General features: G+C 45.9%; 1 protein-coding gene across 1 annotated transcript; it reads right to left on the bottom strand.

Annotated features, from left to right (window-relative positions):
- Positions 1–535: 535 nt before the first annotated feature.
- ADA2 (adenosine deaminase 2) lies at positions 536–23,737 on the bottom strand. The gene is made up of 10 exons (XM_013948059.2): positions 23,644–23,737; positions 22,327–22,652; positions 19,188–19,413; positions 11,764–11,974; positions 8,539–8,666; positions 7,325–7,415; positions 6,903–7,011; positions 6,151–6,308; positions 5,087–5,289; positions 536–4,168 (listed from the first exon to the last, which is right to left on the bottom strand). Exons 2-10 carry the CDS (start codon positions 22,637–22,639, stop codon positions 4,060–4,062), a joined length of 1,548 nt encoding a protein of 515 aa, XP_013803513.1. The 5' UTR covers positions 22,640–22,652; positions 23,644–23,737; the 3' UTR covers positions 536–4,059.
- Positions 23,738–25,519: the final 1,782 nt, after the last annotated feature.

Genomic DNA, 25,519 nt, shown 5'->3' with positions numbered 1-25,519 from the left:
TGTCCTGCTCGATGCAGGCTACCCAACCTCCCACTACCCTTGTGGCTACTTCCGGCCCTGATTATCCAAATGCCTCCTTCATCTCAGGTTTTGAGGTTCTCTAGCTGACCCTTTCTTCCCATACTTGCCATTAGTACTTGGGGCAAAGAGCCTTCAAGCTGTACCAGGTAGCTCACTGATGCTCCACAAAGCATTTGGCAGCTTTGCAAAGGATGGGCTGGTCACATAGTGTTTGTTCTCTCCTTGTTGCCTGTTAGATTCCTGCTAAAAGCAGGTAAAATGACCTTCAGTAATTCCTTCTGCTTTCCCATGCTGTAGCTGCCACAGAGATGGTACACAACTGAAATAGGAGGAGAGGTAGCATGAGCAAAACACATCCGTCAGGCTATCTCTGTGCAAAGATATGTCCCAGAGCTGGATGCAGCTGCAGTGTGGGCTGGGGAAGGGGGGAGCTGGGAGACCTGTGCAGTGCAGAGCCATGCGGTTCAGGTTTGTCTCCACAGCACGTTAGCCCCATGGATCAAACTGCCCTTTGCATCGTGCTCCGAAGACATTGCAGACTCCCTCATAATTGTACTCCAGCCTGAGTGACATGAAACATCCCTCTGCAGATACTAGGATAAAACCTCACATAAAATACAGGTATCTCAGTCATTTTTAACAAAAGAGGGAGAAAAAACCCTCCACAATGGAAACAGGTTTAGAGATTGAAATATATACTGTCTTCTGAAAGAAACGGACAAGAGAGCATTATATATCATGTATTTGTATCACAAGTGGGAGCAGGGAACCAAAGTACTGAGGGTAAGAAGATGGACTGGCAGCAAAATCCTTTAAATGTTACTGCAAGTGCTAAGAGCTGAGTCTCAGCCAAGCCCTATAGCCAATTTTCCCCTAAGCTTTAGAGATATCTGAATGGATTGATCTTTTTTAACTGCTGCAGTGCAGCCCAAATTCCTACCTTTTTGTACTCCTAGAGTTAGAGGGGTGGGGATTCAGTCTAGGTTTTGCAATTTGTACCTTTCTCTGAAAAAGGGCACATGCTAAAAAAGAGTTGATCCCCAGCAGTAAAGCAGGCCAACCCCGGTCCTATCTGTCTCTCAAAGGCCTGAAAAGAGGTAAATCTCATCTATTGCAAGAGGACACTTGGGAAGCCCCAGTCATCATACATGGCAATGACCTGTTCAAGGAGATAGAGGGAAGGATGTACCACTGGAGTCAAGAACCTCCATTCAATTCAAATTCACATTTAAATATATGTGATTTGGATGAGAAAACTTCTGCTACCTGACCAAACCCTAAGATGGTTTTCTTCTGCAGAAAGGAATCACTAGGCTAGTCACAAATCCAAACATAGGCCTGTAAGGGCCATGCTTTACCTTTCTGAGGGCTCCATTTGAGGAATTTAAGATGACCTCAGACCTGCCCAATTTGAACCCCCCCCCAGTGGCTGCTGGGCTATCATCCTGAACAGCATCACCCTGGTGGGCTCCAGACATCAGGCCACAACACATCACGGTTCCTGTTGCAAAGTAGGGTAATGACCTAATGCACAGGAGGCTCTTCATAGGAAGGTGAGAACAAAACAGACAAAACAGGTAAGCTGGTCTCAGCAAGTGTTCAGCAACCAGTAGAGCTAACCCTGCTTGCAGGTAGTGAGGAGGGAGAAATACAGGTAACCAAAAGGCCATCAGTGGTTCAAGCCCCCAAGAAAACATATGCAGGAAGTATACAGGTCAATACTCTGAGAGCTAAAACCTTTCCACTAAAGTAGAAAAGGAACAGAGGTGGGTAAACCTGTGTTAAGGACCTCTGCTCCTCCCACACAGACTCTCTAATGATTAGCTTCACAGTGCAGCAAAGAGGCTCACTTAAGGAAGAATCAGCTCATGGCAAATAAAAGATCTTCCTCCACTGACACGTAGCAAGCTGAAATACCAGGGGACTCAGAGGGACTTGACTTCAGGTCACTCGTTAGCAGTTGTTCCACCTATTTGCAGCAGTTTTCTTCATCATCATAAAAGAAAAGGCATTTCCCCAGTCAGCATTTATAATCTGACTCCAAGCAATGGCAACCTCGGGGACTTTACTTTGAGCTCTGTATGCTGTACCCACAGAGGTGGAGATGCTTCTTCTTGGCTCCTCCTCCAGTGTAAAGCTCGTTCCCACTACCAGCTCTGCATCAAGGCCTGTGAAGGGCTAACCTGCGAAGAGCAGCTGCTGGCCTTCAGAGGAAGGTGTGGGTCATGTGGGCAGAGAGCTGGAGTGGAGGTAGCTGTAGCTGGAAGGGGTAGTGGTGTGAGGAGCTAAACTCACTTGGTTAGCAAAATGTGTGAGTGGGTTCCCACTTTTTGCTTTCTGTGGTTTGCTTTTCTGCTGCTTTGTGTTCTGCAATCCAGATGCCTTCAGTTTGTTGTGTTTTTGTTTTGTTTTTGCCTGAGACAGCTAGATGTAAACTTGCAGCCTATGAAATGTGGGCAAATTAATACTTTGCATGCAAGGGACACACAGGCCGTGCAGCTTGATCAGCTTCTGTAGTAAGTGTTCTTTTGTCCCACTTGTGTTTTACCCAAGGTCAGTGGAAATAAACACTATAGCCAGGCAGCTTGGAACAATTAGCAGAAAATATAAAGATAGCTGATTAGCCTGAGCTGGTCAGATCAGGCAATGACAGACAGAGCAAGTCATAGGCTCTGAGGAGGGAGGCATCTTTCACTGGGAAAAAAAGTGTAAATTCTCCACAGAAGCCCCCTTTGGCTGAGGCAAACCAGTGTGATTCCACTGAAATCAGAGAGACACCAGTTGATCCTAGCTGCATAGTCAGGTTATGTGGCCTTTCAGCATTTGTGCTGAAGGATTTTGCTGAATTTGCTTAGCACCCTGGTTAAGATTTCTTTTTTAATCTCCCTTATACAAAGCAGTCATCCTGAAAATATTTCTTTCCCCAATATTTCTGATGTTGCTAAGCAAGGGAATCAGCTTGCCTCAACAATACTTATTGTGTAGTTGCTACAATACTTTTCTGCCAAAGAACTGGTAACTACAAAGATCTCTGTGAAAATATTGGATATCCAAAGCATGAGGATGGCTCTCCACCAAGGTGAAGATCTCTCTGATATGGATGTAGACTGAATAAAGGCACATGTGTGCTCTGATTTAGGCAACACAGGCCCACAGTGGAACCCCCTGAAATCAAAAGGAGCTTCCTATAAATGCAGAGGCCTGTGTTAACATGTCCTTATGCAGGATCAGAGTTTTAATTAAGCTGGGTCTGGGAAGCCAGGGTGTTTTTTTTTCTCAGCTGAAAAGCATTTTAGTTTCCATGTGACCAGAGAACAGAAAAGGATTCTGCCTGAAAAAACTGTCAGCAACTGAGGCACTTCTTTTTGGTTTTGTGATCACTGTGTGACCAAGCTTAAATGTTCTGGGAGCATTTGTACAGTTCCATCAACTTGTTTGCAGCGCTGGTAAGTCCTGAAATAGCAGACATCAGACCTATGACTGGTTCTTCGACCTAGCAGTGCTCTTTTGGCAGCAGGCCCAGGGTTAAACATAACAAGAGTCATTTTCAGTCCTTGCTCTCCTGAAGGTCAGTGGCCCAAATGGCTGGATGTTTGTCTTAGCTGTTTCCGGACAAGGTCTGCGTTTTGTAATGATAAGGCAAAATTCAGAGATCCTCATGTTGGCAATCTCCCACTAACTCTAATTAGAAACCATGTTTTCCCTGAACAGGGATGTCGGGATTTGGTCACTGGCAATTTCTAAGTGTGTTTTGACTGTGTCATTTTGAGCAGGGTATTTTGTTGTTGTTGTTGTTGTTGTTGTTGCTGTTATAAAGGCTCACAACTGCATTTTACCTCCAGTCAATGACTTCCATAGTGTAGTGCAGCTTGTTCTTAGCATTAAGTCTAGTTTACCAGAATCATCCATTCCCCAGTGAGACTTAGAGGCTTGTCTCCTCAAGCCCCATGGAAGAAGCACTCTCTCTCTCTCTGCGTTAGCAATAAGCCTGGCTCACTCTGACTTGCCAGCTGCCTTCTGAGATGGCTCTCCTCCCTTCTAAAGCTCCCTCAAAAAGCTATCAGAGAGGTCAGCTATGAACTGGTCCCATTTTTTCTGCCAGACCTCTTTGGCCTTGGCTTTCTCTTCTGGTAGCATGGCACTGTATCTGTGAGGAGAAGAAAAGTCAGTATGAGACAAGGAGGCAGGGGGCAGCTATTTCAAGATCAGTGACCAAAATGAAAAGGCAGGAAGCAACAACAGATTAACCCTTACAGGACATACCTACACTGCACAGATTAACACAGTGTAAGGAGCCCTGAGCTCATGCTGGGACCAGAGACATCACAACCATGTCAACAGCTTCCGAGTCCTGCACTGCAAGGACAGACCACCTCAGCCTGTATTAGCTGGGGGGGTCTCAGGCCAGCACCCAGTGGCTAGTGCAAAAGGGACAGGCCTACTGTTGCTTTGAGACTGTCCCTGGACTTGGTCCAAATCAGTAGGAAATAAGAGTATTTGTTATCTTCCCAGCCGTGCGGGGGCTTGGGGTTGACATGAGGATTGGCACGGGATTTGGCAAACAGACAAAACTCTAGGAATGTGTCAGAAGACACTGGGCACCATGTCCAGACTATTTTGGGACATTCAGTGCTGTCCAGATAAACAGAAAAAGTGGTTAAACACACCCAAATTACATGCTGGCAAACCCTTTTCCTTTATTTATCCATTGGGCCATGGCAAACACCAGAGCAAGTCAAATTCAAGCAGAAATAGACAAGTGATATAAAAACATTTCTCCCCTTCCTAGGACAAAGTGCTAGAGGTAACTTCACACAGGATGTAAAAGGGGAATAAACTGAGATACTGGGTTAGAGAAAGGCTCTCTAGGGCAAGGACAGAGGAGATTCTGGGGATCCCATGTCCTACTCTAGGAGAAGATGCACAGAGCAGACTTCGAACTAACAGAAGCCCAGTCCACATGGCAGAGGAGGCTCTGGGGCCAAAACCCAAATAAGGTGGGTTTCCAGAGAGCAAGCTGATATTCCCTTTAGTATTACTTTGGCTAGAGAGGTAAAGAACTTACTTTATAGAGTTGAGTGCAAGCTGTTTTAAGGTCCTCAAGTCAGCATTCAGCCCTCCGAAGGCCATGAACACCTCATAGAAGTCATAGGAGACACCCTTTGCCCCAAAGATAGGGGGATCATCGGGGCTGATCACAATGGGGTGTCCTTCAGCCATGAGGTTGGCTGCAGGGTGGTTCCGCAAGTCAGCTACTAACAGCAGCACCTCAGTGGGGAAGGGTGAGAAACGACACCAAGTTGGGTTATTGCGGTACCCATGGTTGCACTATGGCACCCATCACACCACATACCTATACCTATAGCTGCCTGTGTCAGCTGCTAGTTGTCAGGGAGGAAGAGCTTCCAGAGGGCTATTCAGAGCATATTAGGCATCTGCTCTGAAAGGAGCTTACCTTTCTCCACTGACTAAACAGGGAGATTGGTTTCTTAAGTTAATCACCTAAATCAAAGCCAGTGGTTTGAATAACTTCTGCTTTTTTACAATAATTTGAGTGCAACTGGTTCAAGGACTGTCTTTTTGTTGCTTACAAATTTGCCATGACACTAAACGCAGGGAATCAGGAGCCAGTATCAGGGTTGTCTCCCTCAAAGCCCACAAGGGTACATCTCCACACCAGAGCAGCTCTTCTGCTGCACCCAGGGGACAACATGCGCCATGCATCTGTGTTGCAAAAGAGTTACGAATTCTGTGAAACCAAAAGGACTCCCAGCTGCCATCCCAGCTTCTTGACCTCTGGCCCTCCTGCCTTTAAAGTATTTTCCATTATGCCTCTAGGCACCTCCCTGGCTCTGGACCTCGTTGTCTTCACTAGGGAAGACTGTCTGTCTTCCCAGGCCCCTCTGGATAGGGATTTAAAAGATTTTGAGCTGACTGGTGGCACAAACCTTGTCTGCACAGCAGGCTGCAGTATAATGTGCAAAGAAAACTTAGCCAACATGGGTGCAACAAAAAATGTTGCTGTCATAGCATGGAGCCCTCCAGCTCCCTGCTGCTCCTCGCTGCTACGGTAAATGCAGTTCCAATGTCCCAAGCCCTGAATTAAGACCTCAGCTTCTACCAACATACCTGGTTGGAGATAGGACAGACTTCTATGGGAATATCCCTCTTCAGAGATAAATTTTTGGCTACTGGGTGTTTAGTTAGGGCGAGTCCATGGCCAATCCGGCTGGTATTCAGTAGCAGAGCATCCAACACATTATTGTCTATAGAGGTGCCCTGCCAGTCTGAGGAGAGACAGATAAGAATCATTGCTGTGCTATAAGGAAATATATCTTCTCAAACTGCTAGATGGTTTTTGTTAATAAAGGTATCAATTGCAAGGTGAGAGGGTTTCTCATGCTCCGAGTTCCAGCTTTGCTTTTGCAGTCAAACAGGGATACAGATTTGCCTGGGACATTGCCCAGCATGGAGATACTCATTCATCTAACTTTAGACGTGCACTGTATCACCCTTACAGCTAAGCTAATCACCCTGAGCTCTCTTTATAGTCAAGGAAGAGATGTAATCATTTTTAGAGTATGACCTATTTTAGACCTCTGCTTTAGCATGAGATGAAACACACCTTAGAAGTGCCTGTTACTGTCCATGACTATAAAGGGAACCCGGGGTGACTAGTTCAGATGTAGACATCTTCTCTGCAGACGTCAACATTTAATAAGCACAGTGCAATAGTTAGACACAACTGTCTTGCATGGCAGGTTAAATCCCACCTGTATAGGCTGAATAATATATTGCAAATAAGCAGACTTCTATGCTTTGCAAGTCTTCACTTCCTGCCTCTGTAAGCAACAATGCGGGACTTGTGTCCTCACGCTTACCAGTCTCCCCAGCATGGAAAAAGTATGACAAGTTGACCCCCAGGGAATACGGGATGGTCAGGGCATCCTTCAGCTCCCATAAAGAATGACCTTCATCCTCATTGCCTACCTGGGGAGGAGAAAGAAGATATTTTTGAACATGCTCTGGAAGATTGTGGGATCACAGCTAGAAATCACTACGTGGTGCCAACTGTACTGAAATTACAATGTTGTGTTTTAGGGGGGAAGGCGGTTGATTTTTTCAGGTCTTTTTGTTAACTACCCTTAGCAAAATCCTTAGCTAGAGGATTTTTGACTCATTTACACTGATTTCAGTAGAGCAGCAGAAGATCTGGCTCTGGTATGAAACATATGCCATATATACAAGTAGTTATATTGCACCTCTAGAGGCTAATTCAAAGTCATGGAAGAAATACAGTTACCAGGTCGAAGCCTGCCAGGAAGTCTGGGAAGCGGGCTCTGAGTGCCATGGCAGTGACGATGGCATCTTTAATCTGGGAAACATTCAGCATCCTAAACAGCAAGAGAGAGAGAGCAGTGCAGAGGCTCACTTTCATGGGCCTGCCTTCTTTGGGTTTGTTTGAATTGTGAACTGGGGCCTTCAGGAGTATTTCCAAAATGCAAGGTCCTCCTGAATCTAGCAACCAGCTTCAGGTCTCCAGAGCAACAGCAGCAGAAAAATGATATTATGAAAGGAAACCCCTGCATGTCACTTGAGGTGAGGCACGCTTATCTAAGATTCACTGGCTTTCCCATATACCAAGTAGGGAACAGAACAGCATGAAAAGAAAATGTTTAAATATTTTTTTTCCCTCTCTACTATTTTGCTGGGAGGTAGGAGAACAGTTGCATTTAAATAGAGTTTTAAAGTTAGGTTTCTTACAGCCCTATTGGACTTGAACATCACAGTGCATTTTGCAGACAGACACAAGCTCATTCTGTCCATATCCAGGCCTGCCAGAGGCAAGCCAGCTCTGAACTGGAAACCGCGTCATGCGGAGCTGGAGCAAGTAAGTGCTGCTGAGAGGTATGTTATATTTGCTCAGGATCACCTCACATGACTTCATGGCATCTGGCTGACTTGGAGAACAGCCTTGTATCTGCCTGCAAACAGCAGCATGAACATACCGTACAAAGGCTGCTGGGAGAATAGGATTTGCAGAGTCCCGCAAGGACCTTTGCAATACAGAATGCCCAAACTCAGGCACTTCTGTTGCTGCTTCAGCTTCCAAAGAGGGAGAGTATGTCCAGGCATAGGAGGAGAGGACACGCAGCTTGGACACGTACGCACACAAGCAGCCTTCCCCTTGCTCATTCCTGCGCCCAGGCACTCACAGACACTTGCCTCTCCAGGCACACACCATCAGCTAAACCTGGTTGTTCTGCACGTACACAGGCTTGTAGAGACGATTTCTCATCCTCAGCCTCCTACAAGTGCCAGGAAATGCTTCAAGTGTCAGTACCCAAGGTCTGACAACCCATGCAGGCATTGCTAACAAACTGTAGCACTTCCAGCCTATCACTCAGAAAGCATTGCTTCTCCTCATACTGCCTGGACCACTGTCTTCCCCACTGCCGCCTCCACTGTAACGGAGCTGGTTATGCCCCATCACTCTTAGCTATGCTCAGCCTCTACCTGTGTGCTGTAAATATAATCTTTGCTCCAACGAAGTCAGGATGATCTTTCACAAATTGCTTGGTCACTTCCCTATACATTGCCATGGACCAGGACTTATTGTGCCGAGTGCCATCCAGTTCGTACACCTGTAGGACAAAGAAGTACATGGCAAACAGGAGTTAGGAAAGGTGTTTTGTTAGAGGGAGGGAGAAATGAACTGAAGAAGACTCTCAGAGAAGCAATCTGCTGCAGTCCTGGCAAGAGGGCAGGAGAAAGCAGTTAAAACTTCAGAACATTTTCTTTTTGAAGCCTTTACTGGCTGGCAAGAACTGAGGAGTGGTTTTCCTCCCTACTATATGATACAAGAAACAAGTTTCTCCATGTTCAGACATGGCAAGCAGTGCCCTTGGATATCCTGAGGAGACCATGACCTCTGATTCATGTATGTATCAAATGCTGGAGCATTTGTCCAGCTGTCTGGCTGCTCATACATACTCTGTGCCTTGAGGTGGCAGTCTGTCAGCAAACGCAGGCCCAAAGCATGCAAGGGCTGGGCTCCATAAGCCACCAGCTGGGCTGGACTTCAGCTCCCCTCTGCCTAAGGTTTGCTCTGTGACCTTGAGTAGGTCATTTAATCCTTCCATGGTTTCCCAGTTCTCTGGCTGCAAACTGGGAAAAATAATCCTTTCTGCATGCTCTGTCTCATCAACTTACTTTGTGAGTTCCTCACTACTAGGACTATGCGCAGGGCTTTTGCCCTGATTTCAGCAGGAGTGTAGACCCTACAAGCCCCAATTGCTACTAATCCACAAAGGCACTGCCTGGAGCTTTTAACACAAGGAGGCTGAAATCACTCAATCCATTCTCTTCTTTTCCTTCTTTCGTTTCTTTTCTCTTTCACCCTTCTCCTCCACTCCTAAACTGGTTCACTCCACCTTCTTATTGTCCCACTGGTGCTGCTCCCTTGCATTCATTGCAGTCGCTAAGCCCCCGCGCCCCGCGTGGCATTCCCCTTGTAGGCATCAGGAGCCACAGGGTGGGTGCAGATTATCAAAGGGAATTTTCCACTACTGCAGCTCACAGGAATCTGAGACTTTACACAGCTGAATTTGCAAACACAGCTGGGTTTGGGGGAGCTTTTCTACAATGTTTGCTATTTCCCACTAAATCCTGACTTTCCTTTACTTGTCTTCAGTGACCGCTTCCAGCATGCTTTGATGCAAGGCCAGCTTTTGTGGAGTGTCAGTGCCGTTGCCCAAGCCTTGCGGAGGATCTCTAGGTGCACAGGTATCTCACCATTCCCATCACACCCTGCTCACCTTGACTTTCACGCCGAAGTGCTTCTCTTCCCTCTCATCTCCAGTTTGGCCTCACCAGCTCTTCCCTGCCTGCACTGCTCGCAGAGGCCAGGAGCCCTGCGTGCTCCCAGATCCTTGCAGCCCTTACAGCACTACCCCAGCTGCAAGCAGCCTGCCTGCACATACCTCACGGCACACGGAGCTCCAGGTGCGAACAAGCCTGGGGCTCTGGAGCCTCCCATGCCTGGAGCCATTAGGGCCTGGATGGGATGCAAATCTCCTCTGCCAAACCTCCCTTCGGAAGACATTACAACCATGTCTAATGGCTGCTGGTAAATGCAGGGTATTTTCCAGTTAGTCCTGCACACTCATTTCATCGCAGATATTCTTGGCCCGGAAACCTCTGTGACCTGGGGGCATGCCAGCACTCATGCTGTCTCACAGCACAGGAATTTTAACATTGCTATTGTTTGCTCTTTCCAGGTACCCCAAAGACAGATGGCGACCGAGCTGGTTCAGGAGAACTGGCTTGTGACCAACTCCCAACAAAGTAAGATGTATATAAGCTCTGTGGTTTTCTTCCCTTCCTTTTTCTTTTTTTTTTTTCCCTTTAATACACCATTCTCATTTCAGGCATGATAAAGCATGCCAGCCTGCAGCCCTGAACACCACAGCCCTATTTCTCTGTGGGGCCAGCCTGAGCCACAACAGGGCAAGGTTAGGCAGTCCGCTCCACAGCTGTTGATGCAGAAGCACTGACAAAGCTAGCTCAGCCTCTGAATTTGTAACAGTGCCTGCCTGCCTGCCGATGGGGTGGCTCTGAAGGACTCCCCCGCAGCACTGATGGTTGCTGGGTTGCAGACAGTCATCTGCAGCTGGCCTGAGCCTGCCAGCCATTTCACACAAGGGCAATGATTTAAGTAAGTTGCTGGCAGACATGTTCTGGAGTCAGACTATCAGTGAGACATTAGCATGGCTGCTCTGTCCTCTGGATGCTATGTTCCCCACAGTGAGCCACTACCTGCTTTCCAACACAAGGCGCTCAGCTGCCATGTCCCTTGGGTGCTGCCAAATGGACATCGCATAGCAATTTCATTCCTGTTTTAATGGATTGTTTAGAACATGGAAATGAATGGTGTAATTAGGAGTGATGGCCCCAGTTTGTTTATTTTGATAAGGAATTTGCCTCTTTTGCAGAGCTCCCACCCTCACAATCTCCTGCTTTGAGTTTGTTGTGGAGGATTGTATGGAAAATGTATGCCTGCAATGTAGAAGCTGTCACAGAGAAAGTGGCAATTGTCATAGCTATAAGATGGGAGTGGAGTCTGCTGGCACTTGGGATGGTGTCAGGGGCAGTGTGGGACTGTAGGATAGTCTCACTGGCTCTACGTGATATGCAGGGAGAAATGTCTGAATTATTATCAACAGATTTTAGTGTTAATGGCAATGAAAGGAGCAGTTCATATCTCACAGAGCTAACATTTTAGGCTGTCTGCACACTCTGGAAGACAGTGCTTTGCCGGTTAGTATTCTAGCCTATTCAGAGAAGTCATTCTGAAATAAGCTGTAGATTTAAAATAATGTAAATATTACAAGATGGGAAATTATTCCAGAATAGCTACAGCAGAACAGGTGCAGAGAAATCCTAGATATCTTCCCAACCAGGAATATTAGACACAGTTCCAAGTCAGAGCTTACAACACACTTTTGCAGTGTTGCCACAGTAGATATCTTCCTTAATCATTAAGAACAAAGTACCTCTCATTTTCAAGCCCCTGAGTATGCAAATCTCCAACAAAGGCCTTTGAATATGATAAAGCTTTTCCAGCATCCTTACAAGGCCAGGTACGCAAACATCCAAAAACTAAATTCAAGATAGGGCTTGAGAAAAGTTATGGAGAAACAAGGATTTAAAAGAGTACTAGAAAAGCCAAAAAATACATACCGCAGGCAGGAGAGCTCTTATCTCGACGTACTGTATGTTATCCTCATAGAGTTCCAGCAGCCCCTGGTAGAAATAGGCCTTGAACACAGGTGCATAGCAGATAAGGCCAGAGGCAATGAGAAAGACTTCTTCAAATCTTCTCCAGATGTAAGTCTGAGAAGGGTAGGCCAGCTCAGGGGCATCTGTCACCAGGGTCAAGTTTCTCAGCAAGCTATAGAAAAGGGTGAAGGGAAGAGGAAGAATTAGAAGAACGAACAAGTCAACTGGCTTTCAGTATGCAAAAAGCCACCAGCTGGCCACTTGGGTGACTTCTACAGGAGGAAATAGGATTCCTCCAAGATAGGTGTGAGTTTTATTATCAGAGACCAAGTTTTGCAGACATGACAGTCTCCCATCCACATCCTCTCAGATGAAGTAAGGCAGCATTGCCCAACTGTGCTGAAGAAGGCATGCATGTTGGGGAGGACCAAGAAGAGGTAAAAAGCAAATCCTACCACAACAGAGGCTCAATACCTAACTTGGAGCCCCTTGGCACTATTATACAAACAGGTGTATTATACAACTGGTGCAACTATGAAGCATTCAGATAGGTTTTCTACCACCTATGTTTACTCTATATTTACTTTAATATTATATATTCTAATATATTTATATTTAATGGTTGGTACAGATAATAGCTGTGCCCTCTGACAGGTAAAAAGTTATACTGTACACATTAAGCTCCATGCAGCTTAAGACTAAATGTGCAAAGTACCTGCCCCTTCCTTTTTGAGGGCAAAAACTCAAAGAGTAATATAAGAGTTACAAAAGCAAGTATGATGACTTTATGTCATAAGAATTGCACTCTGCTACCCAGGAGGATTCTTAACCCAAGAGTAACCTAATACCTTACTCCTGCAGACAAAATATTTTCCCAAACATCTTAAATGCATGCAAAAAGTTATCACATCAGCACCTCTGTTTACCACCTAAAGGCAAGTAGAGTCTCCAGGAGACACCAGAGTACTGGGTCACCACCACCCTGCTTACTAAACCTGTAACTTTCCCTGATACCTTTGTGTTGTCAAATGTGTCATCTAAAATAAGCAGAGGCAAAATGATTGTGAATCAGAAATCCTTTTTCCCCCTAGTGAAACAAAGCTGCAACCCTGCCTATTAAATGAAAGCTTGTGCCTTGCTGATAACTTTTTCAGATTTGTCTGCTGGGAAACAACTGATAAGAATTGTGGATCCTGCCTTTCTCTTACTGGGATGACAATGTATTTATTTCCTTCATAGACTCTGTTGGAATATAAGCCTCTTTAAGAAATCTAGAGAGGCAGCAGGTTGTTTTATCAAGTAGAGTTTGAGGGAACCAGTAACTGCATTATTATTGAGTTGTGGGTGTAGCTGTAGGTGAGCATTTGCATTTAGGACAGGGTGAAAGTCTGTCTGTGGGAAAGCTTATAGCTTTCATTCTGTGTGAAACTTTTCTTCTGGCAATAGGTTTCCTCACTTTTTCAGTTGGCCACCTGAAAAAGATTTTATAAGAAATTTCTCAGGCTGGAGGGCAAAGTCTAAATGGCAATACATGGAGTGATTAACTTCATTCCTGGGTAGACAAACTAAAGCCATCAGAGTTAGTTACACAGAAGGGTGCTTGAGGCTCATGGTCTTACCAATCCTACTAGGCCTGATGTTTATCTAGTCTCAGAGGCTATGCAGGTTCAGATAGAAATACCTTTGGCCATGCTTCATCTTTCATCCAAGTATATGGTTTCTCTTTGATAACTGCTACTGATCTTTAATAATGTTTCGTGTTTGATGTCTTGCCCCTCATCCTGCCACAGTACTCTGCTCTGTTATATAGGAGATGTGGGTTTGATTTGTGTTCGTATCATCTCATTCCAAGAGGCTTCTGTGGATGGAACTAAAGATCTCCCTCCAACAGATCTAAAGTGTGATCTGGTCCAAACTAATAAACTAAGACATCCTGGGTAGGGACAGCCCTTTGGAGTCCCTCCATTCGGAGCATAAAATGGAGCTGTTCCCCCAGCATCTGTGTGCTGGCTGCTCTTTGGCTCTCCAAGGACTCTCTTCCAGTGGTTGTAGTTTCATTTCTTCTTTGCTCTGTTAATTTGTTTGCTACGAACAATTTTAAAAACAAAACTGTATATATGCAGAGACATTTGTACCACATTAAGAATGAGATTTTAAATGCACAACAGTCAGGAAATTCAGAGTTAAGGTTTCCACAGCAACTTTAGCTCTGCCCTCTTGTGCATTACAATAGGGCCTTTTGGTCCATTATCACACAACACTGGGCGACCCCAGATACTATTCAGTAAACAATGCAGCAAAATGGAAAGGAACTGAACCATAACCAGGGAGGCACATGCGTAGTATTTTGTACTGCGGCCTGCAGTGGCATTTGGCATTTCAGACATGTTCGGGGAGCACTGAGGAGTGACATTGTAGCATCACCCTAGAAACCAGGAATGCAAGAGCCAGGGGCATCTTTAAAGAGCTTATCTGACTGACAGAGCGCAGTCGGAGATTGGCCTCAAGCGGAGCGGGTGTGCGCCAGCTCGGCAGGGAGGGGAGAGAAGATTTTGTGTGGGAAGAGCTCAGGCTACACAGCCAAGCCTCTGGAAAAACACACGCAGCGGTCCCGTTCAAACCAACTTTACTGCTCCTTTCCTCGCCTGGCCTTGCTCCCACACTCTTGCCTGGGCCCAGCCGTGGGGGCTCCTCGCAGTCCACGCACAGCAGCAGAGATTGCCAGCCTGGAGCGGCAGGGCGACCGGGGCATTTCTCTCTTTAGCACTGGAAACACTGCGGGAAAAACCTCCGTGTGGATCAAAAGACCTTGCAAGCCTATTCTTGCCACTGTGTAGAGCTTTGTTTTAGATAAGGACCAACCGTTACTTGGGATCCAACTATTTTTTCCCATTGTCCATGAGAACAGACTTCTTCAACAAAGAGCACTCAGTGCTCCGCTCCTTATTTTTAAATCTAGCTGGGCAAACTTGGGGTTGTTTACTTAGCCTGTGCTCTTGGGCTAGATACAGCAATAAATCCCCACACCACCCTGCTCCTAAAAGCACATAAATCATATAATGTTTTTTATGATCCCCTTTCCTTTGAGACTGATTATTGATCCTTAGAACTGTGAAGATTTATTAGGTAACAGTGATCCATGCTTGATAACAGGATAATCTCTTAAGGGTCCAGGCTGATAATTTTTTACCAGGAGTAGTCGATGCAAATGAAGCAAAGCTTCATAAATACATTTTTGCTTATTTTCTGGAATGGAACTTACTCAGTGATCAGGTGCAGACTACAAATAGCTTTCCATGTCATATCATATATGCAGTGAACAATGTTATTGCAATGCGTATGCCCAAAGGGGCACAACTAGAATGACCAGCTAAGGATTATTTATTTTCGACCATGTTTTTGCTTTCTTTTTTCCTGTTTTTTTTTTTCTAACTGCTTTGTTTCCTTGCAGTGTATAATACCAGAGTGAAAGGTTGCTTTTTCCTGTTTTTTAAAGGTGTTTTTTTTCCTGCTACTTTTCTATTCTGTATGGGTAATTATACCACTCTCCTCACCATAGTATCTGAATGTCTTCCAGTGGTGCATTAAATAGTGTGACTAACATCTGTCACATGTGGTTCATTCGTTCTCTCTCTTCCTCTCTTCTTCTCCCCAAGGGGAGACTTGTAGAGGGAGTAGAGTGTTTTGTTTCTGTAGTGGATTTTTTTTTTTTGTAATGTACATGCTGCCCTAATTTTCTGTTGGCTAGGGCAAGTCAGAGGACACGAAGGGGAAGGTGCTGGAGGTCTGGGCAGCCGTTAGCACCCAGGGGAATTCTCTCCACTGCCTAGGCCTGGCCTCTGTGTCAGCTCCCTCACAGATGACTTCATCCGTATGATAGAGAGCTCCACTGGGCCACGGGAGCCGAACTGCTGGGCATGGCCTTAATCCTTGGACTACTAGGGGGGGAGGTTATTTCACAAATATCTGGAATGTCAATGCTCTTTCCCTAAATATCTCGCGGCATGGCTATTGTGAGCTCTCGCTTTATAAATGATGGCAATTATGTTGCATCTAGAGGAAAAAAATGGCCCTCTCCTATATCATAATTAATTGTAAAGTAAATAAGTGAGGAAGTCTTTTAAACTGTCAGAGCAAAATTCCCTTCCTTTTTCTTTCTCCGAGCCTACAGTCTCTTGACTCTTGTGATAGCATCATTTTGGAAGTTTACCAGTAACAGAATACTCCAGGGTCTTGGCCAATAGGACTTGTGTTTTGAATATGAATGATAAAGCTTCTTTTGAGGCAAATAATAAACAAGAAGACTTACTTTCAGCATAAACAGACACACACATAAAAACAGAAAAATACAAACAACAAAAATGAAATGGTACATATCTCACTCCCTCTGCCTTTGGTGATCAGGAATGCAGTAAGGTGAAGGAGGTGCATCCTCTAGGAAAAAGTCTCATTGTTCCCTTCACATTTGCTGAGCCACACTATCTTGCATGAGAACCCTTCCCTACTGCCATATTCCCCTGATAGTTTCTTGAAACCACCCAACTATCCATCCGTTCCTTCCTCTGACATCTGCTTTCTCTCAGCTTGTCAGTGCTCAAGGGCAAAGAGGAGTGCAGGGAAGAGGTAGCCTGGGATGCACATGTTCAAGAGACTGGGAGAGTTTCCAGAAACCGAGAAGCAGAACAGATTGGGGCCTATTCCTGGCTAGAGACCTATTTCCAGACAGCCAAAAAACATTCCTAACCCCTAGATTAGTACCCAGGGATTAGATCAAAATAGGAGGGGAAGCGCCTCAATGTGGCTGTTGTTCATGTGCCTGCATATTATGTACAATGACTCCTTTGCAGCTTCAAAATACTCAAAATACAACATACTCAAATAAATAAGTCTGTGCAACCAGGATGCAAGAGAACCAGGTTTTTGTACTTGGCTCTAACACTTGTTTGCTGAGGAAAACCACTTTGTTGGTCTCTGCCTCAGTTTCCCCTTCCACCCTTGGTGAGACCTGTGTAGCAGGGTCTGCCTCCTGTATTGTACAGTACCTTCCACTATGGAGTCCTGCTTTGACTTGCGGTTACTAGACATTGTTGATAAATAATACAAAAGAAGAGGAACATGATGATATTACCTCAGGACCCAAACAGGGCCATAGGGAATCAAGCCATGCACAGCTCCACCCTCATTCCTCTGTAGGATGTCATGTCACCTAGCCTCAGCCAGGAAGGGACATCACACTATGTAAATACAACTAAAAATAAATACAATGAAGTGTTGCTCCTAAGAAGGTTCTGAAATACTCAGTGTGATTGCTTGTGCCTTCAGAAAGTGAAGCTATTTCAAAATCTACTCTTGCACATTATTTGTGGGTCTCCTGGTAGGGTTGAAGAGGGCTGGTGCCATGGTATTTCTCTCCTCATCACTCACAGTTGAAATGGAAAGGAACTAATGGGAAACCAGGTTTCTCTTTAGAAGCGCATAAGTGACTTCTCACTGGATATTATTTCTTCCATCACATATCAGGGCAGCTGTGTCTCGGTGTAGAAAAGGTGGGGAGCCCTGGGCCTGGCACTACCTTCTCCTTCCGTTCTGGAAGTGCTCAGACTTTGGTCTCAGCCTGTTTTGATCTAATCCCTGGGTACTAGGGCTTATGTTTTTTTTTTTTTGGCCTCCTGGAAATAGGTATCTACCAAGGAACAGGCTCCAAAGGAATCTGCAAAGGATCAGTGGTGCCTGGGACAGTCAGCTCTCTCTGCCCTACCCAGAAGCAGAAGTCCCTTTTGTGTTTATGAGGGAGGGAAGGCAATGCCATCCCAACGATCTAGCAGCTTGTTAGCCCAACCTGATCTGCCTCCCAGATCTGCAGGGCACAGAGCCCAGGCAGACTCCAAGAGGAGGGGGTAACAGCTTCCTGAGAGTTAAATGGTCTCTATTTAAAAGCACGCATACACACAACCTCACCAAAGAGCACTACAGTAAAAGCCAAGAAGTTTCACTTAGGAAATGCCATAATTAGGTTCACCGCATGACCTCAGTCCAGCCTTCTCCTTGTGTGTCAGCACCACAATACCATCTTTAATTACATTACACCACATACTATTTTTTTCCTCAGGACCCCAGTCTCCCTGAGCTCAGTGGACAGTGGTGCTCTCTGAATGAATCACTACTCAATATTTTTCTTTGTCCTCATTACTCAGTGTCTGCCTTCATGCATTATTTAGCGCATGCCATCCAGCCCCCGAAACGCAACACAGAACTACATGCTGCCTCCTGGCCTTTTCAGCAGGGCTTTGTCAAAGGCTGAATGGCCCCTCGGTAGGGAGATAGGGCTCCATCCTCCTGTCACCACCCTCTGGAGGGGGAGCCAGGCTCTTCCCACCCACCTGTAAGTAATTAAATGCTGGGTGGCTGCTGGGCAACAAGCAAACACCTGGTCCTGATAAAAGACTGCCAGCCCCAGAGAGAGGAGCTCCTAGAAGAGAGTGGGTGATGCGGGGGGGGGGAAAGCAATTTGAGGTAAGACTTGCTAGATAGCTATAGGAGGCTCTGCCAGTGTGGAGGGAAGTGCTGTTAGCAGGCAGATATTGAGGGGAATGTGCTGCCAGGCATGGCACCTGCATGTAGGGCTTCTGGGCTGAGCTGGCTCCTATGTCCCAATGCCCAACTTGGGATGTAGCCCCTCTTCTAGGGGCAGGGATTCAGCTGCAGTTCCTGGTGCCTGAGGTTCCTATCAGGAATGAGTGCCCTGTGCTTGAGCATGGTGAGTCCCAGCTGGGTTTCCAAGTGAGCATTCAGGAAGTAAGGATGGTGTTTGGATGGGGGAGGGGGTTCTTCTTCATTTTTTTTTTCTTACTACAAACTTAAGTAGTTTGTCCAGCTTCCTGCCCTGAGGCAAAGCAATGACTTTAAAAATGATTTTATTGGCTGGGGTGGTGGGAAGCCTAATTGCTTAGCTACCTGACTTTCTCCTGTTCTGTTATGTTCTGCCTTACTGGCTACATATTTTTTTTGGTTACCTCAATAGAGGAGGCAAGGTCCTTCACCATGCAGCCCTGTCCTATCCTGGAAGCCCATCCAGTATGAGTGCTGAGGGAGGGTGGGGGCAGGTGGCATAAAACTACTTAAACCACTGTCTTCAACCTGTCTGTGTAAAGGACAAAAGCAAGGGTGCATAGGAAACTTCAATTTTGATAGTCTCTTATTCTGGTATACTTAATGCTGCATCCTTCATGTTCTTGCATTATTTGCTTGTTCTGCCTACACAGCTTTAAATGAAGTGCCCTGCTTCCAGAGTAGTGAGCAGATGAGAAAGGTGCATCAGAAAGATCCTGCTGGCTATGCAATGCTACTGTGAAGTGTCAGCAGGCTTACAACTGCTGTTCACTCACCTGTTATCAAACTCTGTCACACTGGGCAGCTGCTTCCGGTACGTCTCTAGCAACACCCACTCAGAGCACTGGGCTGGCATGGGATGAGGAGGGTGAGGCTTGGAAAACCTAAACCGAACCGTTCCTGTGCGTGTGAAGCAGATGTAGCAGTTGGGCATATAGGTGACATTGTATACCAGCCAGTCCACACTCAGGATGGCATAGTCATGCAGGTGTAAGACAGCACCTGGTGAGAAGAAAAGCAACTCTGATGAGACAAGGCAGTTGAAGACAAGGAAAGCAGCTTTAATGTGATAACAGTTTGAGCTTGCTCATCCTGGGGCATCTGGAAATGCTTCTAGATAGTCATGACTGACCTCTCCCACCAGTGAGACTGAGCAGCTGCTCTGCCCCCTCTGTGCTGGGGGATGTGACCCACTTCACATCAAACACAGGGCAGGCAGAACATGACAGCTCCCTGGGAGCAGAGGCAGGGAGGAAATCAGTAGGAAGCTCTACTTCTCCACTGGGATGGAGAATGCTCTGAGTTATTAAAGGTCTTTCAGACTGACTTTGCTGTGAGCTGGCTCAAACCCCACTTATTTAAAGAGGAGCTTTCACAGTAGGCAGCTGTTCACAAGGCATGCTAGCTACCAGGCAGATCTGAACCAAGCCTCTGTATCTAAGCTGTTTGAATCCCAGCATCAATTTTTGCCTCTACTATGTCCCTCTTTCATCTCTTGGAAACTTTGGCCTATACCAAAATCTCAGACCACAACACACTGGGGAATTAGTCAGATGCAGAAGTAGCATCCACCTCTATCCCTTATCAAATACATGCTCACTCACAGTGTACATCTGCTGGCCAGCACCATGTGCCTTTGGGAAGCTCTGTTACTGTGCAGTATGTTGGCAACTCCCTGAGCCTTCCTGGCATAGGAAACTTCTGTATGCTCACCTTGTTCAGTGCATCCTTTTGTACTGCCAAGACCTCTGCTCTTGCAGAGACTTCTTACATTGTTGCTTGAACTAAACTTTCCCTCTGTAAATGGAAGATGCTGTGCTAGTAGAAGCTAAAGTCTTACAGATATGTATATTATTGGTCTGGGGAGACCTCATATTCAAAATGGCTTTGACCCACTTAAGGATAGGGAGGGAGAACAAGTAGCAGGAACAGAAGAGAAGACTGGTTGTCATGTGCTGTTAGACAAACTGAAACTTCAAGACTAGTCAGTTGATAATCCTTTGTTATAAAAGGTCTGACTGTTAAGCTGCTGGGCAATGGCAGTTACTGCTCTCACCAGAGCTAGAGTGACAGGCTGTGTCTGTAAAAGCAGGCCACAGTTGTCCAAAGCTGAGCCTCCTGTCATTTACAGTACCACCCTTTTTCCTGTGTGAGCAGCAATAGCTATTACAGTAGTGTTTGCAATAATAGTAATGCCTAGGGGCTCTACTCAAGACTGAGGCCTCCTAAGACTAGGTTCTACACAAGCAATTACAAGGATGTGCTCTTAACCCTGAAAAGCTTGCAGTTCTTACAAGGGCTCTGAGAACCTATTTTAATATCTCTTGGATTGGAAAGCGTTAAGCTCTCTCTGCTTCCCTCTGGGCATCCAAGGTACCCTGTTTGAGGGGAAGAGGGAGTTGCCTTTAAATTCCTTACTGATCAGTGCAGTGATGAACGGATAATGCGGTGATGAACGGATAATGGCCACACTGATATCCTAAGCACTTATTGTAACTGGTCAGGATGCTGCAAACCAGGGAGCCACACCAGACTGGGAGGGGAGCAAGACAGTTCTTATCCATACACTAGTGTCACAGCCTTGCAGATGAGAAGCCCTCGTGCAGAGGAGCTGACCTGTGACTCCACTGAAGCTAGTCACCAGCCTGTTGCCAGGGAGCTGTGTGGGTGAGGCCATGGGACTGCATCTAAAAAGGGACCATCTGGAAAGGCGAGTGCATCATCCAGAGTAGTAAGGGTGTTGACAAATTCCACTGAGTACCTCTTGTCTTTAGTTAAATACTTGTTCAAATACTTCCTCACTAAACCAAAGATGCATAGGGAGAAATCAGTCAGCTGGGACTCAAGGTCTTCCTACTGCAACTGCCTTGACCTCCTGCCTCTCCACTGAACTGTCAACAGCTCAGAAACATGGAGATGTCTGCCTCCCTGAAACTTGGCATAGATGGCTTGGATTTCCACATAGCTAAAAATGTCCTCTCCTGCTCTCCAGTGCACCCTGGAGAGCTGTGCTTTCAAATGCTGGTGTGTTCCAGGTGCTCAATGGAGGATGCATAGGATGTGCTGAATGTATCAGACAATCTCATGCTGTTATACAACCTAAATTGTTCCAAATGCCTTTAAAACTATATATGTGCTGCAGAGTATAAAAAAGCAACTTCTGGTGTAGAGCATGGCAGCCCATTAGCACATTGCTTGCTGAGCAACAGGGGAGAAAGTGTCTTGACTAAAGACAATAGGACAAATGCCTGGCCTTATAAGCAGAGGTCTCCCATAAGTGGACAGAAGATAACTTGATTAAGAAAGATTAACCAAAAGAATACATTAGTTTTTTGTATTACATTCTACAGGTCACATCAACACAGGCTTTGACTTGCATTCAGCTAGTAAAAGCTTGCAGTGTTAGAGGTCACACCTTTCCCCTCTGGTACCTTCAGACTTCCAGTAGACTTGCAGATCTGCTACATAACTGGCTATAGAAAAGCATACTGGGGGATACAGCACTCAGCTAAGAGCTGAGCTAGGAGAAGGTTGGAGGCGTGTCTCTGGAATGAGTAGAAAAGAGGCCCTCACTGCAACAGGCTGAACAAGTAGGGATGCCTGTGACATCTTGTTTTCTTCCATTCCTCTGCCCTTTTTCCACACTTGAAAGGCTGAAAGAGCTGTATTGTAAGTTATACTAAGTGCTGCCATTGTTGAAAACCTGTATTCATCCAGTCCATCCCCCTTTTTCTATTTGTCTGCCCCCATCCCCAAGCTAAGCAACAGGGCTCTCCCTGGGATCCAATGAGTACTGTTCTTGTAAGTTTGCTTGTGATCAAAGGTTTGCCACATCTTGTACTTTATCCTGCCTTTAGCATAGACAATAACAGGGGAAGGATGGATAGGACCAGGGACCCATAGGCCAGAGCCTACCTTTTGGCATGCGCTTTAAGATGCTGAACACTGCGCTCTGATCAATGAGGCTTTTGGCCCGAAAGAAGTGCATGCTTGGAGGGAACAGTCCTGTATTCATGGCTGTAGCAACCTCCTCCTTCTTGAGGCTTACAAGCTTTGTACTGAGCTGCTGTTCCTGTTTGTCCAGCACCAAATTACCACCTGTCTGACAGGCTTTCTCCTCCTGCATTAGGGAGTCTCTGTCCTTCCAGAGTGGGATGGGAAGACAGAGAGAAGCCAAATTCAGCAGAAGGTATGCCAGCCTTATGCTTTGCCCAGATGGAGGCTTCATCTTAGAGCTGCTCCTGGGGGGGGGAAAAAAAAATCGGTGTATAAGCACAAGTCAGACGGTGACACATTGAGTCATTAAGCGGCTGGCCCGTCCTGCAAAAGTAGTGGGTTAATGTGATACTTGATACTATGGTACTGGCACCTCCTGTATTCAGGGTTTTGTGTTCCCTGTGATGCTGATGACCCACTCAAGGTTGGGGGGAAGAAGGACTGCTGCACAGGATGAGGCTGGTAGCATCATGGACCTGCAATGTGGTGAAGGTCTAGCCCTGGGATTGAGGACTGGTAAGGTCAAGACTCTGGCTTGCAAGCTAGGGTGGAGCCCCCTCAGCATAAGGGGCATTGATGACAGGGTGCCAGTGAGGGAAGCAGGGGACAAAGCACTTGCGGAGGTGCTTTTGTGAGTGCATAGGCTATGCTGAATTGCAGAGCTCTGCAGATCCTGGCTCCCTACAGTCAAAAAGACTTTGCTATATCCTCATAGTGTATTCCAGCTACCACAGGCTTTAGTTTAGTTAGACAACACCACTGCTTCCTCTGTAGTAGTAGGAGCATGTCCCTTTCTTGCAATCGCAGAAGAATGGGACAGGAAGGGAAAATATGGGAATAGTAAGAGCATGTAAATCACAGAAGACAGGCACATGTGAACACTGAGATCTCTGCCCTTCCCCAAAAAGCACAGCTGCAATATAGTATTCCAACACCAGGCTTCAGTGACCCTCCACACCAATCCCACCAGACCAAAGCAGACTGGAGAAAGACTCAGCATTTTGAAATGGTCCCCTGTGAATTATATATTACATCCTGCTTGCACACATGCCTTCTGCTTCTAGCCTCTTCTCCACCCACAGCTTTCTGCCTCTGCCCCATCAGTTGGTCCCCCAAGATGAAGACTTGCTGGGGGAGAAATCTATTTGCAGATCCGTATCAGGCCTGTCTCTGAACCTGGAGAGAAAAACTCCCTAAAAGGCACTATGACAGCCCTAGTGAGACTGACTCACTTACTGTTAATTTTTCTTCTCCTTGCATCCAGAGCTCGTCCAACTGCAACTGGAGAGAGCAGGGAACAGTTTTCTCTTGCAAGCAGAAACTGCCACGGCCAAAGCTAAACAGGCAGGCTCTGTCCTAGCTGTGCCAAACAAGATGCGAGCCAGCCCAGCCAGCACACAAAGTTCCCCTTCCTGTACATGAGTTTCGCTTAGCTCAGCTTTTATTTATTCCCCCCTCCCCTGTCCCTACAGCTTCATGAATATATAAAGAGGAGGAGGAGGCAGGAGAGGTTATGAGAAAGGAGCTGCAGGAAAGCAAGGGACTGCGAGCCTGGGGGCCAGGCGAGGAGAGCTGCGCCTATTGCCTGTGCTGGCAGGAGGCAATTCCAGCGCTGCCAGGACCCAGCAAACAGGAGAGCCAAAGCAGCAGGGTCACTTCCACAAAAAAAACACTCCTTGAGCCTGATAGTGCTGTGACTCTTTAACCCTTCACAGGCAATCTCTGGCATGTTCTCTGCAGCCATCCTGCATGCCCTGATATTCCTACACAGCTTTTAAATATCCTTGAAATGCTTAGACATTCCCAATGCAGGGAAATTCTTAAATCCCAGGAATAGGTCTGAGCTTGGCTAGTCTAATCCCATGTAGAGTACCATGCTTTCAATGCTATTTAATTTAACAACAATACTGCAAATTCTATTTAATAACATTTTTTTAATCTGAGAAAATAGGAATTTGTAAAGGTAGTTTTAAATGATTTTGCCTAATCCTTGCCAGCTATGCAAACCAGGCCAAAGCCAATTTGACTGGACTTACCAGAGCAGAGTTTGGCACACAGGGATAAACTTTTCCCTGTGGAGTAAATTAGGGGTTAGTGGGGACACAGTTGTTAAAACTGGTCTGATTTTTTTTTTCCAATCATAACAAATATTGTAATTTCACTTTCTTATTTTGCACAGTTAAATAGGCTGTTTTAAAGTTATTTAAAACAGATGTTACATAAACAGCTTCCAGTGGAGAACAAAGTCCACTTGGTTTAATTTAACCAAAATTTTAATGATTTTAATTTTTTTAATAAAAAAAGAAAGATCTTGTAAGTCAACAGCTATTGAAAACAACCATCAGCAGTCAGAAAGACCATTTTTAAGGTAGAGAAAATAGTCTGGTCAGTAATACATTAAATTTCATCACCAGGCACCACTGCAACAGACTGAATAGTACAGTGGACAGCCCCCTGAATATTCCAGATGGTCACCAGTCAGATATACCATGCCATCTCTCCTCTTCTGGTCTGTTCACCCTTTGCTGTCACCGAGATCAATCCTGGTGGAAAATAAAAAGGGTAGCCTGCTTCACTCAGGGATCAGTCAGAGTTTTCTAGCCCTACGCACCATGAATGACTCTTCTTTTGAACCCCAAGTGTGAGAGCATGTGTGGAGGGTTGCTGTGCCCTATTGCCTGCTCTTGAGCAGGAGAGGGCTTTTCTCGAGTCCTGAGATGATCTTGCTCTCAAGGAGGAATCGGAGGAGTAGACAGTGTATTCAGGCTCCCTGAACTCAAAGGATGCCCCAGCTATGGAAAGCTCCACAGCAACTATTAGTTCATTAAAACAATTCAAGGATCAGAGGTAGTAGGAGAGACTGAAGAGCGAGGCATGTAGCATGGAAAAGGGAAGGTTCAGCAGGGACAAGCGTTCTGCCCATAAATACCTTCAAGGGAACAATATAAATGAAGGAAGGGAATTGCTCTAATTATCTCAGAGTAGTAAAGCCTGGAGTTAGGACCATAAAACCAAATTCAGGCTACGCAGTTAGAAAAATGTCTTTGCAGTGAGAAATCAGGCACTAGAGACAGGTTCCAAGGGAAGGGTATTGAGACTGGTAAAAGCACTG

This window comes from Apteryx mantelli, chromosome 1 (genome assembly GCF_036417845.1).
Source record: "Apteryx mantelli isolate bAptMan1 chromosome 1, bAptMan1.hap1, whole genome shotgun sequence".
Taxonomy (NCBI): Eukaryota; Metazoa; Chordata; class Aves; order Apterygiformes; family Apterygidae; genus Apteryx; species Apteryx mantelli.
This window is presented reverse-complemented; position numbering and strand designations above follow the sequence as displayed.